General features: G+C 35.5%; 1 protein-coding gene and 1 pseudogene across 3 annotated transcripts; one reads left to right on the forward strand and one right to left on the reverse strand.

The window, feature by feature from the left end:
• Positions 1–4,439: 4,439 nt before the first annotated feature.
• Positions 4,440–7,964, reverse strand: LOC133860170 (uncharacterized). Of its 3 annotated transcripts, none has more exons than XM_062295830.1 (3): positions 7,327–7,964; positions 6,294–6,349; positions 4,440–5,792 (listed from the first exon to the last, which is right to left on the reverse strand). In XM_062295830.1, the coding sequence occupies exon 3, from the start codon at positions 5,424–5,426 to the stop codon at positions 4,440–4,442; it is 987 nt and encodes a 328-aa protein (XP_062151814.1). In that variant the 5' UTR covers positions 5,427–5,792; positions 6,294–6,349; positions 7,327–7,964. The 3 variants fall into 3 exon arrangements, with proteins under 3 accessions (XP_062151814.1, XP_062151811.1, XP_062151812.1); XM_062295827.1 differs by having other exon boundaries at positions 6,318–6,349; positions 7,327–7,961; XM_062295828.1 differs by lacking the exon at positions 6,294–6,349 and having other exon boundaries at positions 7,327–7,962.
• Positions 7,965–15,544: 7,580 nt separating this feature from the next.
• Positions 15,545–17,205, forward strand: LOC133861046 (receptor-like protein kinase FERONIA; annotated as a pseudogene).
• The last annotated feature ends 2,952 nt before the right edge of the window (positions 17,206–20,157 follow it).

Consider the following 20,157-nt stretch of genomic DNA (forward strand, 5'->3'; position numbering starts at 1 on the left):
CAGAACTCAGAATATTCGTAAGTAATACGCAAAAATAAATAAATAAAGAAGAAATTCAACTTAATTCTCTTGAATCGTAACCGCTTTCGTAATTGAACTCATAAACTTAAAAAATTATCAATTTAGTATATTTATCTTTTAATTTTTTTTTAATTTTACCTATTTGTTATCATTTTCCATTAAATCCTAACGGATATGTGTCAAAATTTCCAAAATACCACTCCTTATTTTCAGGGAAAAAAATTGTAAAGATTTAAATATTGGTAAAGGATTAACAGAATTTGTAAAAATACCCACACACTTTAATCTTTAAAATTATATATATAAAACAGGGGTATTTTGTAAATTTTAACAGAATTTATGCTCTGTTTGTTTCGGCGTAAAATAGTTTTTGAAAAATGATTTTGGCATTTTTCGGTGTTTGGTAGGGGCGAAAATAATGGTCAACTGGAAAATGATTTTCGTTTGACTAAAAATATTTTCCGTAAATGGCAGACGAAGTCGACCCTCTTTTAAATGATGCAGTCGGCCTTTACGTTTAAGCAGTTGACTATCACCAGATTCCGACAAGCTAGATTCCGGCACCGACTCTGAAAAATTATGCCGGAATCTGGCGACGTCCAGTTAACGTCGCCAGATTCCTACGATACTGTGCCAGATTTCACGAAGTAAAATGATCTCAACGAAAATTATTTTTCTGAAAAATAATTTATTTAAAAATATTTTACGACGAAAACCATTTTACACCGAAACAAACGAAGCATTAATGAAAAATCTTAATGGATATGTGAAAAAAAAATAAAAAAAATTGAAAGATGAATATACTAAATTAAGAGTTTTTAAAATTTATAGATTAATTGAAGTTTCTAATAAAAAGTAAGACCTGAAATGAAGTGGCTGGTCTCTTTGAAAGCCCTTTGGAAACATGCATGTATCACAGTAGACGGCGCCAACAACAACAGCAGATGGAAGCTCCTTCTCATGGAGACCCTCCGAAAGACCACCAAGTGTGAGACTCAAAAAGAATATTATTACAGACCAAGACAATATAAACCTTGTCAATATTCCCTGAAAAACACTTATGGCTGCGAACGAGATGATGAACATTTGAGCTCTGGGTTGGCTTTTATAAGAAGTTCTCTTGCCTATTGCAGCATTAATGCAGGCCATTGCTAATACATTCTTTGTGAGGAAACCTACCACTCCTAGAGCCACGTCGATATTTTTATGAGCATTATCTGTGTCAACAAGCTTGAAATTTATTACAATTAACTACTAGGCTTTTGATACCTTTCCAGTTTCCACTTCCATGAACATGCAAGCTACAGACCAATATATCCAAACCCTTCTCAACTACTTAAGCTAACCTAAGGGTTTGACCATCTAGAGGTTTTGTTAACACACGGAATTTGTTGATTTATGGAACATTAAATCTACTCTCTACCTTTTAATATGTGCGCTTAAAAATCGATACATCCATTTCTAACGAAAAAAAAACAAAAAATTGAACGCTAGCTATCTCAGTTTTGATCGAGAACTTTACCAATCACTTTTTCATTACATCATCCGTCTAAATTGCTAAAAAAAATGATTGTTATGTAAACCACCTCTACCTGATCACCAATGACATGTATTAAAATTTTAGAAAAAAGTACACATGCATATTATCCTCAAATTATCATTTTATTGTCAATGTCTCATCTAAATTACCGATTGAGCTAATGTCTTCCAATGACAAAAATGTCATTTAAAATTAAGAAATTCTTGAAATTATATATATATTAAAAAAAAAAAAAAAAAAAAAAACCAAGGGGTGGTTTTTCTTTTTATATATGTTTTTTGTTTTCTTTCTTTTTTTTTTTTTTAAAAAAAAAAAAAAAAAAAAAAGTTTTAGTCTTTCAACTTTTCTTTTTTTTTTTTTTTTCAAATTTATAAGGATATTTTTGTCTTTCTATTGGCTTGTGGGTGGGGGCATTGACTAAATTAGTAGTTTATAGAGATATTGACATTGAGGTATTAGTTTAAGATGGATATGTGTATTTTTATTTTTTTTCAAAATTTTACGTTATACCCACTACTAGTGTGAAATTTCAGTTATATCCTAAAAAATAATAAAATTAACACCAAAAAAAAAAAAAAAAAAAAACAGAACAGGAAATTGTCAGATAGGTGAGGTGATGGAAAGACAGAGAGAGGTCTCGGATTTAAAATGATCATTAATTCAGGTTTCGAATTTGTATTATTGAAAATTGGGGTCTTAATGTTAAAAATACAAAAAGCAGAGGAGATCCTATCAATATTTCCCTAATTTTTATATTTTTCCTTAATTTATGTCTAACCACCAAATCTTAACCAATGGATCATCATTCAATTCACCTAGCCCATTAGAAGGCTACTAGCTAGATTAATTAGACACTTAGCATGGAGGTTAGATAAGTTTAGGTTATAAACAAACTACTACGTAATATATATATATATATAGGATACCGTAAGGGCACAAGACATCAAAAGGTTGACCTACCGATTGTCAAATCCAAGCTTCCTCATCATCTCTTCCAAAAAGTCTCATTCAAGCCTATCATAGGCCTTGCTCATATCTAATTTCATGGCCATGAAACCCTCCATTCCTTTTAACCGTGTATCCATAGTATGTAATGTTTCGAAAGCCACCAAAACATTGTCCATTATGAGCCTTCCCAGAATGAATGCACTTTGTTCCTGTGAGATGATATGGGGCACCACATGTTTCAATCGATTGGCAATAGCTTTTGAAATTATTTTATAAAGCACATTGCAGAGACTAATTGGCCGAAACTCAGTCACACTTGTATGATTTGTCACCTTAGGAATTAAGCATATGTTAGTGGCATTCAACCCAGCCTCTATAGACCCTCCATTTAAAATTGATAAAGATGCCCACGTCACTTCCTTGCCCACAACAGCCCAAGATTTTTGATAGAAACCTGCAGATTACCCATCCGGACCCGAGGACTTCAGAGAATGTATTTGGAAAAGGGCCACACGAACCTCCACCTTAGTAAAAGGTTGAAGAAGCCTTTGGTTCATAGTTGGAGTAACCCGGCCATTCACAAATTGTAAACAATTTGAAATGCCAGTAGGATTAGCAGTGGCAAACAAATCACTATAATAAGCTAGGAACAACTTACTTAAATCTTCCTTCTTTCTCCAAACCCGGCCTGCCCCATCTGTGATACTTCGAATAGTGTTTGTTTTCCGACGGTGATTTGCCCAAGAATGAAAAAATTGAGTGTTCCGGTCCCCATTTTGGTACCAATTATGTTTTGAGCGTTATTTCCAGTGCAAGTCCTCCTTTAATAATATCTCATCAATTTCTGCCTCTATCCATTTAATGTCCATAACAGTACTTGGTCTCGAAGAAGATTGAAGATCAAGGAGCTGTTTTTTCTTTCTCTTTAAACTCTCCTCTGATTGGCCAAATTTCTTTTTACTCTAACGTGAGAGCTTATGTTGACACGAAGATAATTTTGTCTGAACTGCCCGAATAGGTGATTCTCCAGCACTATTTCCTACCCAAGCCGATTGGACTATACTACTATACTCCACATCCTTAGTCCAAGCTTCTTCAAATTTAAACTCCCTCCAATATTGCTGCCTCTCCTCTTAAAACTCAAAATATTGGATCAAAATAGGATTGTGATCTGAACATGATGCAGCCAAGACAGTCACGGTTACAAAGGGGAAAATGAGGCTCCATTCCCAGTTTGCCATAGCTTGATCCAAACGCTCTTGGATAAAATCTTCATCCTTTCGTCCATTGTTCCAAGTAAAACATGGACCAATGAAACCCAAGTCTCCCAAACCACACACCTCCAAACATTGTCTAAAATTATCCATTTGAGATTCACGTCGAAGTGTAGCCCCCTCCTTCTCTTGTTGCTCCAAAATTTCATTAAAGTCCCTTGCACATAACCAAGGCAGAGGCTGAAACCGGCTTAAATGTTTGAGCAAAGCCCATGACTCCATTCTTTTAGCATTGTCTGGTTGTCCATAGAAACCGGCGAATAGCCATTGTTCGTTCCCATCCAAATCTTTCACCACGGCATTTATGTAAAACCTAGAGTAATTGTAAATATCAAGAGCATTTTTATTCAACCACAAAAGAGCTAAACCCCTACTCCGACCCACAAAATTAACAACAAACATACTGTCAAAACCTAAACGACTCCTTATGCGATCCATGTTTGGCCTCTTTTCCTTCACCAATTGGTGGTGGTCTCAAACTGTTCGAGGGTTGCCAAGCCATCGGCAGTTCCAGCTTAGCAGAATCATTGTGGCGGGCGGGGCTGTTCAACAGCCTCCGCCATCGCCAATTGATCAACAATCGACACATCCTTCCTTTCTTTTTTCCCACAGCCTCCACCTTCAAAATAATAGAAGAATTATCCACTACTTTACGCTTACCTGTAGTAGCCGACACCATCATCCCCAAAACAGAGCCGCGTGTCTTCCGTTTCTAGGTGAGAGAGGGACGCACACTGGCATGTTCCTTGGACACCCCTGGGGATTGGGTGTTGTGCTGCATGATGGAATTTTTCATGGGAGAAAAGGACCCCATGTATATCTTTCACTAATGACATGTCCCCTTTGCATGCATGATCGTCAAGCATTAGAGAAGCAGCTACAAAGACAGCTGGCACAACCAAACTGTTTTGTTGATGAACAAGACCCCCATGATCCTTATGCATATAACATTCCATGAGATCCTCCGTGGATAGCGTTAAGGGCCCCACCGAACAGCCCTCATTTTCCACGTTTTCTTTTTTCCTTAGAATCCCTCCCTCAATAGGAAGTTGAGAGAGAGACTCCTTCACAACCACTTCAGCACGATGCACACGTTGAGGATTGTGAACAGTTGCCGCAATCGTAGCCTCAACTGACGGGATTGTTGGAGTAGTTTGGTGATCCTTGATTATACGGCCAGTTCGTGAACTACTCTTATCAACTGAATTGCCTTCACCATCCGCCCCCGAGTTGCCGGAATCCTCTGGCACCGTTGGTGCTTCGCTCGAAGCCCCCTTCAAAAATCTCCCCTTCTGAAATCGAAGATCATCGGCTCGCATCCATGCACCCCACTGTTTGACCACTGCCTCTCCATTCAATCGGAAGCCTCCATTTCCCCTACATTTGTTCTCCCCATGGAAAATTCGACCACATGAATAGCAAAACTGAGGGAGCTTTTCGTACTTAAAAGAAATCCACACCGATTTCCCATTAATAAGCACGGCCTTGCCTCGTTCAAGAGGTTTAGTAAGATCTAGAAAACTTTGAATTCGAAGACATCTCCCCCATCCTATGCCATCACCCGTGACATCCACTTCCGCAACCTTCCCTAGAGAATCCCCAATACGGATCCCCACCTCCTTGTTCATGCATGTTAATGGCATATCATGCACCTGTGTAACGCCCCGCCTTTTACAAAAAGGCGTAAGTGAAAATTTCGATTTCCACGTGACATTACTACATCATCAGAGTATAAATTGGCAGCGGAAAATATAATTTATCCAACAGGCTTGGATTAAATAACACATTAGAGCCTTTAAATTAAATACCTCTAGATATTCCTTAGAAATTACTTATAACAAATACAAGGAAATAGGTGTCCATGATGACACAAAAGAATACATATAAATCATTAGCAATCTTGTCAACATAAAACGTTATAAACACAGAAGACTACAAACAAAATATAAATTATTCATCCTTAGCTATAACACCTCTTGAGCCCTAATCTTTCGTACCTGCATAATAGGCTAAACCGCCCATATATAAATATATGGGTCAGTCAACTGCTTTCAATAATAATAAGATTACTGATTTAATTAAATATATGCGATGCAACAAAATGTAGTGCAACAATATGATGACAATTATAAACACTTAAAGCTAAGGACTCAAACTCTGAAATCCCTATCCTTTCTACGGCCTTTCACTGAGGGTCCTTTTCTCAAGGCCTCAGTCCCTGGGTTATCTATCCCTCTCAGAGTACCAAACCCACCTACTAGGGTTGTCTGTCTCTCACAGGGCCTCAATCCCACAAAATCCATGGATGTCTATCTCTTCCAGAGCCTCAACCCATCACAGAGCTTCAAACCCACCTACTGGGTTGTCTATCCCTCTCTCACGGCTTCCTATCTGTCTCTATGCCTTAGTACTAAAACATGACTTATTACAAACAATATGCTCCAAACAAGATGCATACTTATTAAATAAAGCAGGAAATCACATATTAAAGAAAGCTCTACGTGTATCACCCTGAGTGAGTAAGGAATACTCACAATCCTTTTTGTACAGTCTCTCAATTCATCATCTGCAATAATTATAAATATACACATATAAAGTGTTAACATCATTTACCACAAATCCTAATTCTATTTATAAAACCTCTTTACCTAATATTATTATTATTATAGAATTAACACATAAACCCATCTTATGTAAAAAGCTAATATTTCTAATAAAACTAATTTATCAATTTTTCATATTATTCCACTCACCAATCTTTAATGCACACACCACTCACCAATATTTAATTAACTTTGACTTAACCAATATACACCTAATACAAGAGACATCAAAACTAAAATTGACTAACTTCAAAGCATATCCAAGACCCCTTTTCTTTAATCATAAAAATAATCATCATAACTTAGTTGAAATCTTAAAACATAATAACATACTCAATCAAGTCGTCCAAAACCCCATATCACAACCTATCCATAATCAATATACTATATATATATATATATATATATATATATATATATATATATCCATCATTAAAATATACACACCTAATATTTAACAAAGCACCCACATACCATTATCAAACATAAAATATTCTTTAATATATTATTCAATCTCACACACACCTACGTTTAACAAAGCACCCACATACCATTATCAAACATAAAATATTCTTTAATATATTATTCAATCTCACACACACCTACGTTTAACAAAGCACCCACATACCATTATCAAACATAAAATATTCTTTAATATATTATTCAATCACACACACCTACATTTAACTTACAATCCATAAAAGAGCAAGCAGTCATAAAAGAAATACTCATAAACCAATTTCACAGCACACCTGATCTAACATCTATGTACACTCATCTGGTCAAAACCCATGAAGCAGCCGACACACCCACACACACGACTGACTGGAATAGAGAACAGAGGCAGTGGATCATCAAAGCAAAAACTCCAACCCATCAATCAATAGCTCATGAATCAAAATAACCCATAACAATTTCACAAAGATTAATCGGAATTTACCTAGCGAAATTCCAGGGAGAAACCACCGGAAATTCACATCATTTTTCGTCGGAATTCTGGCCTTCAAACTGTCGGATCACACGGGTACGGGTCGGGTTTCACGGCTGTCACGGTCTGGGTTGGGTCACGGTGGAGGGCCGGCTACGGTTCGGCTGGGAGTCTGGGTCTGGGCTCTATGGGTCACGGCCAGAACGGGTTGATCGGGTTGGGCTGGGCTGGATGACTCACGGTCATGACGGGATCCACCGGAGAACGGTCTCCAGCTGCCGGGAATCGAGCACTGGACCGGTCACCGAAGATGGAGGTTCGGTCTTCACGGCTCGTCGGCGTCGATGGGTCACGGGTCTGCTACGGTATCTCCGGGTTTCTCCTTCACGGGCCACCCGGATCTCTCTCTTCCCATCTCTCTCGAGTCTCTTTGTTCTTTCAAGTTTCCCTCTTAGTCTCACTCTCTCGTTGCTCTGACTTTCACTGTGCCACCGTGAAGAAGAAGGCAGAGAAGAAGAAACTTAAGGAACTAAAGTGGGGTTATAAAATAATGAAGGAAGAGAAGGAAGGTGCTGGAAATAGTGTTCCAATTATGATAGTCGGCCACTTATAAATATAATATCATTAAACATAATGTGCTGGAAAGAAGGGATAACAAGAAAAGGAGCAGGAATAATGAAAAAGAAGGAGAAGTGTGTCTGCAGAGGGAAGGTGCTCGACTATATAATGTGGTTAATAAACTAATAATGGAAACTAATGATTATATTATAGAGTTTATTCTATTCATGAGTGCAATGACAAGCTGCCCACTAATTACTCATTGCATCGATAGACTTATAATAATGTGGAGTGGAGAAAATGGTGGGAATAATTAGGCAGAGTAGGAGTTTCAGTGCGGCAGATTGAAGAACACCGAGTAGATTAAAACTGTGAAGTGATGCGTTGGTTGGGGATTATAATTAAGCTGGATGGGGAAAAATAACAGATATAAAATCTGTTATTTGCAGAGTGCGGTTTATTTAAACTCAGTGGAAAATAAGCAGATTTTAAAAAAAACTGAAGGTGCTGATTAAATCAAATCACAGTAGATTAAAATCGTCTGTTAGTAAAATAATAATTCACTTGAGTGTAATTTAAATTTATTTCGAGTTTAGATTATTTCATAAATAAAAATATTTTATTATGAACCATAATACATTTAATATTATTACATTAAATAATAAACTGCCTTAAATCATATTTGCATAATTATGAAATAAGGATAATTAATCTAATGATTAATTATCTGTCTATTTTATTAACTCAGAAATAATCAGTTTTATTAAAACATCGGTTCTTTAAATTAATTGAAACATTTATAAATAAGTTTTATAAAACGAACGATTACATAATTAATCATTCATATTTTTAAATAAAAATGTGTCTTAAAATCTGGGGCGTTACAACCTACACCCAAAACAAACCTTTGGTGAAGTCCATCTGGAAAGGAGGGGTACTATCATCCACCTCCTTTAGAACCAAAACACTTACGTCAAATAGCCAAGGCCTGCCCTCCTTGATTCTTCTTTTATCCGATTCATTGGCAAACTCCAAGAGCCACATGTTGTCATGTATTTCCTTTAAGCTTACCAACGCCAATGTTTGCCACAAACGAGACATCATAATTTGAATAGCATCCTTTTGAACCCGCCATTCTGAAAGCAATCTACCGATAAGACAAAGCCCACTTTTTGAACGCAATTCGGCAATGTCATCTTCATTGATAGTAATACCAATGAAGAGTTTCAATGGCGGCATATCATGGGACATGTGTGCTTATTGGTGAAACTACAGTTGTAGGAAACCGAGTTTCATTGATGCATGTAAGTTAATTTCATTCTCTTTTTTGTTACCATTATTTGATGGAAGGGTTGTTTGGTTATCATTGTTTCAAGCCGCCAAATACTTTGAAAACACATTACTAGATTTTCTTTTTATACTTCTTTCATTTGTTTGTTTGTTTAATTTCTAAAACATTATTTCATCAGAACTTCTGGGTGAGAAACAATTTAGGATGATAAATGACTATTGGATCTATTTTTGATCCACATCAAGCTTGAGTTGGTAATATATGTCAATAGAGCATCAGCTTATTTTCTGTTTTTTTTTTTTTTAAATAAATAAAAATTAGGACCCTAAAACGGCTCAAAAAATAAAATTATGATTTTTTTAAAAAATTTATTTCTTTATTTTGAGTTGTTTTAGGGTCCTTAAAACGACTCCAATTAGTTGGAGTCGTTTTGGACAAAACGGCTCCAATCAATTTGAGCTGTTTGGCTTCAAAATAGGGGTGTAAATTTGGGTCGGTTATAATCGGAACCGGAATCGGGTCCGGGCACTAACCGGGCCCAAAAAATCGGTAACCGGGTAGGTACCCAGTCCCGGTCTCGGGTTCTTGATTTCACAAGACCCGGTTATACCCGGGAACTCGGGACTGGGTCTTATACTTAATTAAATAAAAAAATAAAAAATAAAAATCTTTTTACAGTTTTGCTTCGTCCCTGCACCATAAAATATTAAAAACTAAAAAACCCTACCTTTTTCTTTTGTTTCTTTTGCATAGTCCCTACGCCGCTCCACTGCTCCAGCCTCCAGCGCCAACTCCATTCTTCAAAACATATATTTTTCTTAAAAAAACAAATACACCATTCCTTTTTCTTCTTTGCTACCAGAACCTTCTTATCTTTCTCTTCCTTCTTTCTTTCATTTATCTTTCTTGTTTTCCTTTGTCCGACTGAGAAAGGGATCGGGAGTGACAGAGAGGAGATCGGGGAGGGTGATCGTGAACCCAAAAGGCAAAAGTGAGACTCGATCATCCACAGGTCGCCAATTACCGAAGCAGATGACGCCGTGATGCCGGATAAGACCCATGACCCGTCGAACACGAGAGGAACCAAAGTAGACCCGATTCTTCAGTGGGTCAAGCCAATCAGCGATGGGTCAACTTTGGTGGAGCAGGGGTACGAGTTGTGACTTCCAGTGATTCATTCTGTAACCCGTTCAACACATTTTTTGGTGAATTTTTTGGGTAAATCCTCAAAATAGTAATCCTTCTAAAATAGTTGATTTGGTTTATTATTGTTGATTTATTTTGTTAAAATCCCCTGTTTTTGCTTGGAGTGGCCGAATGGAGTTCATGTTGGGTGTTGTTGGAATTGTGGTGTTTTGGTTCTCATGGATATGTTAGCCGTGTCTCCCAAACCATTTCCTGAACTAGTTGATCTTCACCACTTCCACCATTTTCTCCACCGTCAAGTGATTGGTTGTTTTTCATGGTTTTTTTCTTTTTCTTTTTCTTTTTTTTTTTGAAAAAAAAATAACCCGGTCTGAAAAACGGGGTAACCGGGTAAAAACCGGTTAATCGTGGTACCCAGTTCCGGTTACTGAAATCCAATAACCGAGAATCGGGACCGGATTTATACCCCTACTCCAAAACAGCTCAAGATGAGATTTACCAATTCTATGGTTTGAGCTGTTTTCAAAATGGCTAAAAAAAATGACTCAAACTATTTTGAATCGTTTTTAGACCTTAAAACGGCTAAAAAAAAAATGCTCAAAAAGTTTTTTTTTTTTTTTTTTTTTTGTAGTGAAACTCTAAGTTCATCAGGAGAGAAAAACTAGAGAGAGGAAACGAAAAAAAAAAATGTTATTCTTTTATTATCTTTGAAGTATGATATTTTGTTTTGGATTTCTTCCGAAAACTTGAGAAGACTTTTCAAGTCTTCGATAACCCGGAGGGTTGGTCCTCACCAGCCATAACTTTTTATCTCCAACAAGTCAAACAAACTAGTCATGGTAATTTATTGGTATAAGAGCATTTGTAATGAGCTCCTCAAAGTTTCCTCAAATTTTGGGGAAAAAAAAATACTCTTTTGTTATTTTGGAGATTCACTTTTTAAAGGCATCAAATATCAAACTCCCTAAATATTCTCTACTTCAAATAAATACTATTTTTTATTAGTTTTAAAACAACAACTTTCAACTACTTTTAACTATCACATGAAACCAAAATTTATTAGAAATCTCATGCTCATACAACTCCAACGCCCATCTAGCTTGTGAATGAATGATAATGGAAGCCACCAATTTGCAGTTTCAATCCTTGAACCGCATCCATGGTAATTACCCATAACAATACACACCATCAATTGAATCCATCCAATTCCAAAACAACCGAAACAGGGATACTACTAAAATAGGAAACACAACCGGGTACACAACCAACACCAAAACAGGGGACAACCCAAAACATAGGAAATCGTTTCAACATAAAAATGGAGGGCTTCTAACAACAATTCAGCCAAGAATCATCAACAAAATATGGCCGAACAAGAAAACAATTTATCAACTAAAAATCAACAATAATCCAAACACTCATTCAGCCAACAACATCCAAACAACCCAAAAACCCATCAACATCAACCCACAATAATCCAATCAAGAGTTGAATAGTTTTTTAAACAAAGAGGACTAAAAGGGTACTGTTGAACCAAATAAGGGTGCAATGGAAAGATCCATCCTTTCCGCGTGTTCTATCAATGATTCATCATCTAATACACGTTTGATTGATGCTTGCAGGCCTTTCCTTCAACCATCCAGATCTTTGAAGAGAAGTGCCTTCTAATGGCGATCTCATGCCCATTGACTTCATATACACTCTTCTTATCCTCCACCCCTGTCATAAGCAAACATATCAAAGACTCCCACTGTGTTCTACCCAATGAATCACCTACAAAAACGACTCTTTTCCCACGAAGCTTCTCCAGAATCGCCCCAGCACTGAACCTTGGAATATCACAATTCTGCGGTTTCCACCTCCATTTTGTATAATCGCTATCTTTCCGCCCGTTAGCCAAGCAATTGAATCCACGTTCTGCAAATGGGCATCTTGAGGAATCATATAAAGGATAACTTTCATCATGGATCCACCTTCCATAAAAAACATCGCATGTACCATTAGATACATTGGACTCAGGAATTTCATAACTACGAATCACTGGGCTAAAAGTGGGAAATAAATACATATATCCAAATGCCATGGCTGAAAGGAAGGATATCAATGAAATCATTCCCACAAGTCCATTGCCATTCTCTCACGAAAACAGAGAACCCTTGTGCAGAAAGGCCGGAAATGGCCAAATGTGGCCCAATCGAACTCACTGATCATCACCATCTTTTGAACACCCCGCAAAATCAACCACGAAAATGAAGCAAACCCACATCAAAATACATCCCCATTAACTCAAACTGCCTACACAGATGAAACGACAAAAGTGAACCAAAACACTTTACTGCCAACTAACCAGAAAAATATCAAATCAAGAGAAAATCTTCAGCACTGGAGGACCCATGAGACACAGAATCTGGAACAACCACAAAATGCTCAAAAGTAAACAGCAATCTTACAGTTTCAGCAACTAGAAACCGAGGGAAAACTAAGATGTGCAGATTGAGGGCGTTCGGGGAAGCTGGAGCTGGATGAGCGAGGAGGATTACTGGTGAAGGTTGAGGACGTTTTGGTCATTTGCTCATTTCGTAAAGAGTCTTCTGACAATGGCTTTGTTCATTTCGTAAACTATTCAACATCAACTCTTTGTTCTTCTCGCCGACTCCCTCTCCCGATCTCTGACTCTCCCTCTCTCCCGATCTCCTCAGTCTCTCGATCTCTCTCTCTTTAATCTCTCTTCTCATCTCTGATCTCTCTCTTGATCTCATCTTTCACTCTCGGTCTCTCTACTCTCTCTGTGTATCTCGACTCGGCGAGAAGAACAAAAGAAGAGGAAAGAAGAATAAGAAAAGGAAGAGGAAGAACTGGAAATAAAGAGGAAAAGGAGAAGGAAGAGATGCGTTCAGTAGATCAAGAACGCGGGAAGAACGAATAAAGAAATAGAAAATACGAAGAGACGAGCGAAGCTTGCCTCCCTAGACCAGACGAGCTCTTACAATCACCAAAGTTACTGTAGCACTGAGGAGTTTGCTGCGGAGGTGATTTTGAGGAAACTCAGCAGAATTTGAGGAAAAAGCTTATTTGAGGAGCTCATTACAAATGCTCTAATGAAAAAGCTACGAAAGTTCGCTTACGGAATACAAACCTTTGCACAGAAATAAGGTAATTTTATTTTTCGTAATTTTTGTTTAAATTTTTAATAATTTTTTATTTTTTTTTCAAATATTAATTTTGTTTCATAACTTTAAAGGCATTTTAAGAAGAAAAATGTAAAATTGTATAATTTGACAGGGGATGATAATTTAAAGTACAATAATATCACTTTTTAAAGTTTAAAAACATAAATAAAAATATGGTGATAGTCAGAAGAACTAAAATATATTTTTTCTAACTTTTAATATCGGAAACAAAGTCCAAATTCGATTAATAAAAACAATAAATATATGGTTAGCTAAGCCCGCAATAATTATGCTGTTGGTTATGTGTTGCTTTACCGTATGGAAGGGGTTAAACTGGGACGGAGTCACGGGACCCTCGTGACATGGGTGCCAATAATTTGAGTCATCTTTCACAAAAGAACGCAGTCCATCTCCGTGATGTCACAGTTCTGCAATAAAGCCATGTTGAATAAAAAGGAGGTCCATCGGAGGCTCGGAGCATCTCCGTGCAACTAAGCACATACAGAGCTTTTTCCCAAAAAAAAGAAAAAAAAAAAAAAAAAAAAAAAAAGCACATACAGAGCAGATGGTTACATTATTTTCTATTATATTTTTCGTACAACTTTTAGTGGGCGGATTACTTTAAAGAAATAATTGCACAGTTAGTTTATGTAATTTGTTATAACTATTTTTTATTTTTTTTATGGTTCACAAAGTTTATGAGAAATCTTTGAAGAAATAAGTAATAATTATAAATCGATTTTTAAAGTTAAATTTTGTTAAAAAAATTTGATAGATTCTGTTAAATGTTACATCAACACCACATCAAAACAATAAAATGGCGACACGTGTTTATCTAAATAAAAAAAATTATATATTTGTTAATAAATAAATAAATAAATAACATGTATACAACACTTGGACTGCTTTAGTCAGGGGCGGAGCTAGGGGGTTGAGAGGGGGCATATGCCCCCCTCAACCTCCAAAAATATTTCTTACCTATAGTAGCAAATTTTCTAAATGCCATTTTTGCCCACCCTCAACTGCAAAATTCAGAGCAATCGAAACTTAGTCACCAAACTTTAAAGGTAAACTTCAGTTGTAGAAAAGGGATGTCTTGAAATTTTTTTGAATGTTAGGTTTAAGTTAGAAGCAGATGAAAGGGGAAGAAGAAGATGAGAATCACGATGGCCTTAAACACACCGTTTTAATAAACTGTCAGATTGTTTGTAGCCTTGTGGGCCCAGCCTTAGCTTCTTTCTTTCTTTTGTTTATTTATTTATTTTTTGGAAGTTGCGTAAGTGGGCTTAGGGGAAAAATAACATCTGTGGGCCACATGGAGACTTACACAAAACAATGATGTGTTTTTTTTTTTTAAAAAAAAAAAAAAAAAAAAAAAAAAAAAAAAAAAAAAAATGAGCAAGAGATACGGGAATTGATAGGGAAAAATAAATTTGCAAATTTGAGAATTGTGATTTAGACTTTTTTGAAATTCTAAAGTTTTTCTTTCAATTTGTCAATTATTTTTTATTTAAGCCTTTAACAATTTAAATTAATTGCTTTTTTTTTAAAAAAAAAAAAAAAAAAAAATCCTGTTTCTTAAAAAATTTAAAGTGTGCAATCAAATTTTTATTTTGATTAAAAAATTTAGATTGCTTAATTAAATTAATTGTTATGAATATATTTAGATTTTCCTACATATTTTAATTATATGAAATATAAAATCGTAGTTATTTGAAATTATCAAAAGAACAATGACTTCATCATTTTCCATTCAAATTCCAAATCAGCTTCTGAGGTAGATTTAACAAATATAAAAGCATACCTTTACTTAAAAGATTTTTATTTTTATTACTATCGATAAAGACTAAATTCAAATGACATATTTACAAAAAAAAAAAATTAAAAAAAAAAAAATCCTATTAACCAATTATGAAGACTCGCTGTAGATAATTGATATAGTAACAAGCTAGGATGGACATGAAAGAATAAATTATATATTACATTTATATGTTTTAAACAATAATTAAAGTTTTTCAGTTATATTTTTTTAATATTTTTAATTAATTTTTGTTTAACTATCTTAAACGGTGTCGAAATCTTTAAAGTAAACGCCTTTAATGGTAGTCTCGCCGGACCCAATCCAGATCCACTTCCGTTGGCCCATCAAACAGTTGTGCCCCCAACACCACCGACGAAGTCGAAGAATAACATAACAAATACACTTGCTGTCGTTGGTGGTGGAGTTTTCGGCTTTGTCGTGCTGTCAATTCTCGGCTTCTTGATTTTCCGGCGGCGCAAGAATGTCAAGGACTCAACAGAGACCCACAACTCATCTCTACCATCCGATCTGTGTTGTTACTTCTCATTGGCTGAGATCAGAGCAGCCACTAACGACTTTGACGATGTTCTCATTATTGGTGTTGGGGGGTTCGGTAACGTGTACAAAGGGTTCATTGACGGTGGGGTCAACCCAGTGGCGATCAAGCGGTTGACACCTGGCTCTCATCAAGGGGCCCACAGTTTCGGACCGAGATCGAGATGCTCTCCCAGCTTCGCTACCTCCATCTCGTTTCTCTGATCGGATATTGTAACGATGGCAATGAGATGATCCTTGTCTACGATTATGTGGCCCGTGGGACCCTCCGTAATCATCTGTATAACACCGATAATCCTCCTCTACCGTGGAAGCAACGGCTCAAGATCTGTATCGGTGTTGCGCGTGCACTGAACTATCTTCATACGGGCGCAAAGCAAACAATCATTCATCGTGACGTGAAGACAACAAATATCTTATTGGATGAAAAATGGGTAGCCAAGGTGTCCGATTTTGGATTATCCAAAGTAGGTCCTACTGGCATGTCCAAACCCCATGTCAGTACTATGGTGAAAGGTAGTTTCGGGTATTTGGACCCAGAATATTGCAGACGTCGACAGTTGACTAAGAAGTCTGACGTGTACTCGTTTGGTGTGGTTTTGTGCGAAGTAGTGTGTGCAAGGCCGCCCATAATGCGTACTGCAGAGATAGCAGTGGGCCTAGCGAGATGGGCGCGGGAAAGCTATGACAATGGAAAGGTTGAGCAAATGGTTGATCCATCAATTAAGGGTGAAATAGGGACTCGGTGCTTGAAGAAATTTGTTGAGATCGCGATGAATTGTTTGCTTGACAACGGAATCAAACGGCCATCAATGAATGATGTGGTGTGGGGCCTTGAGTTTGCATTGCAATTGCAAGAGAGTGCAGACCAAGATGCAGGGCTTGATGTGGCTCAAATTGAGGTAATATTGGGTGATGAGAAAGCTCTCTTTCCCAAGTGCACACTTGATGATAGTGATGACATGTCTAGTAGCAGTAGTGGACAGGTGTCAAGTAGAAGTTATAGCAACAACAGGAGCAGGGTGACCATAATGAGCAACGAAGTGCAAAGTTTTGCTAGTAACAGTCAGGATTCGGGTAAACTCATGTCCTCTAGAACAACGTTCTCTGAGACTATGAATCCTAGCACTAGCAGTCGATGAAAGAAGATGGTTGACGAATTTTTATTATGTCTTATTGGGAGTCATATTGCAGAGGAGGACTGGGTTTGTAGTGGAGCAAGATGATACTGGCCGGCCGGTAATGCATGTATCCGATTGAATCACTTGTAAAGGCGTAAATTATTGGGGTTCTTCTTGACTTGGCTATATATTGTCATAAGTCAGGTCGATCTTAGCAAGATATGAAGTCGAAAGATTAAGCGAGTGTGGATTTTTTTTTTTTTTTGAAAGCAACTATTGTATGAAAACGATAAATGCGCTGAAGCTGTATTTGCATATATATCAAAGAAACCTGATTATCTGATATGATTAGAAATAGTCTAATTATGATATAGGGCGAAAACATGTAATTAATTCCATCCGTAGACAAATTAGTTATCATTAAATTAAATATATATATATATATATATATATATATATATATATATAAACGTCGTACTACACGCCAAGCACCTAGATGAAGAAGCTTGCAATGAAGACAAAGGGTCAAAGAGGTTTGCCAAAGGTGTCTGTGAAAACCATCTTCGATGCTTAAGTAAATGAGGGAAAGAGCTTGATCAAAAGAAAGCAGAGAATAAAAAACTATAGGCAACGGAAAAGTGAGTGTACCAGGAAGCTACTCCTCTTTTGTAGGGTCACCTTAAACTACGTACTCCAATACGATGTGAGCTTGATAACTACTGTTTTTAAGAAAGGGCATCAATTTTACTACTTTTTGAAATAAAAGACGTTCAGTAAAATTTTGACTCATCGTTTTCTTGCATAAGACACAATTTATTATCACATAATGTCTGATTAAAAATAAAGAACCCAAAAATTATTGACACATCGATTTTTAAAGTTAAATTTTGTTAAAAAATTTAATAGATTCTGTTAAATATTACGTCAACACCACATCAAAACAATAAAATAGCGACACGTGTTTATCTAATTAAAAAAAAATATATAAATTTATTAATAAATAAATAACATGTATACAACACTTGGACTGCTTTAGTCAGGGGCGGAGCTAAGGGGTTGAGAGGGGGCATATGCCCCCCTCAACCTCCAAAAATATTTCTTACCTATAGTAGCAAATTTTCTAGATGCCCTTTTTGCCACCCTCAACTGCAAAATTCGGAGCAATCGAAACTTAGACACCAAACTTTAAGGGTAAACTTCAGTTGTAGAGAAGGGATGCCTTGAAATTTTTCTGAATGTTAGGTTTAAGTTAGAAGCAGATGAAAGGAGAAGAAGAAGATGAGAATCACGATGGTCTTAAACACACCGTTTTAATAAACTGTCGGATTGTTTGTAGCCTTGTGGGCCCAGCCTTAACTTCTTTCTTTATTTTGTTTATTTATTTATTTTTTGGAAGTTGCGTTAGTGGGCTTAGGGGAAAAATAACATCTGTGGGCCACATGGAGACTTACACAAAACAATGATGTGTTTAAAAAAAAAAAAAAAAAAAAAACTGAGCAAGAGATAAGGTCATTGATAGGGAAAAATAAATTTGCAAATTTGAGAATTGTGATTTATACTTTTTTGAAATTCTAAAGTTTTTCTTTCAAGTTGTCAATTATTTTTTATTTAAGCCTTTAATAATTTAAATTAATTGTTTTTTTTTTAAAAAAAAAATTCCTATTTCTTAAAAAATTTAAAGTATGCAATCAAATTTTTATTTTGATTAATCTTTGAAATTTAGATTGCTTAATTAAATTAATTGTTATGAATATATTTAGATTTTCCTACATATTCTAATTATATGAAATATATAATCGTAGTTATTTGAAATTATCAAGAAGAACAATGACTTCATCATTTTCCATTCAAATTCCAAATCAGCTTCTGAGGTAGATTTAACAAATATAAAAGCATACCTTTACTTAAAAGATTTTTTTTTTTTTTTATTACTATCGATAAAGACTAAATTCAAATGACATATTTACAAAAAAAAAAAAAATTAAAAAAAAATCCTATTAACCAATTATGAAGACTCGCTGTAGATAATTGATATAGTAACAAGCTAGGCTGGACATGACAGAATAAATTATATATTACATTTATATGTTTTAAACAATAATTAAAGTTTTTCAGTTATATTTTTTTAATATTTTTAATTAATTTTTGTTTAACTTTTTTTTTTCTTTCATAAAAATATATAAAAATAAAATATAAAATCTTGACCCCTGAGCCAGAATCCTGACTACGCCACTGGCTTTAGTACTGCATGCATCAACATAAATTTCCAACTTGTTGTGAGGGAGATTTTCTAAAAAGAGAGATCGATGCTGACAGATTAACGGTTAAACTTTTATTTTTATAAACTAATAAAAATAATTAAATCACATAACAAAATCAAGAAATGCTATAAGTCCTAAATATTTTATCAATAAATTGTTATTAAAATAATATAAAGTTTATTTATTGAAATTCGTAATATTTTTTTTATTAATTATTTTGATCTTTTTTAATAAAAAAGTTCTACATTATTTTGATAATAATTTTTTAATAAAAAATTTAGTACACCTAACATTTTTCAATTGACAATTTTATTATCTTACATTTAACTGACCTAATCATGTCAAAATTATCACTTCAAACTTTTGAGTGATGAATAATTGAAGGCTAAATTGTTAAAAATATAAATAAATAAAAAAGTCGAAATTGTATCTAGAATGATAGAATCCTACATAGACAAATGAATAATGTCGTCCACTTGCACGAGGATAACGACAAAAGAGTAGCAAAAAGATCGTACACAGCAAAACCCCAAGTTCCAAACTTCCAACCATTTGCTTCGTTTCCAGGACCACTCATGCACTGCAATTTGCTCGAATGCACTGCACGCGGTCACATCAGCGCGTTGGCTGATAGACTTTTCTGCCCGAAGGGGAATCTTTTTATTTATTTATTATTATGTTATTCTTTTATTATCTTTAAAGTATGATATTTTGTTTTGGATTTCTTCCGAAGACTTAAGAAATCTTTTCAAGTCTATGATTTTTAAATAACAAGAAATTGATTTCAAATTGCGTGCACGTTGACTTAGATATTTATTATAGATTTACCTTGCTCTTTTCTTTTCTTTTTCTTTTTCTTTTTAAGTGATACAACTAGTAAATTGGGACCAACTCAATGTTTGCTTGTTGTTGGTACCCGGCCATAAATTTAAACACTAAT

Source organism: Alnus glutinosa, chromosome 2, assembly GCF_958979055.1.
Source record: "Alnus glutinosa chromosome 2, dhAlnGlut1.1, whole genome shotgun sequence".
NCBI classification, from domain to species: domain Eukaryota; kingdom Viridiplantae; phylum Streptophyta; class Magnoliopsida; order Fagales; family Betulaceae; genus Alnus; species Alnus glutinosa.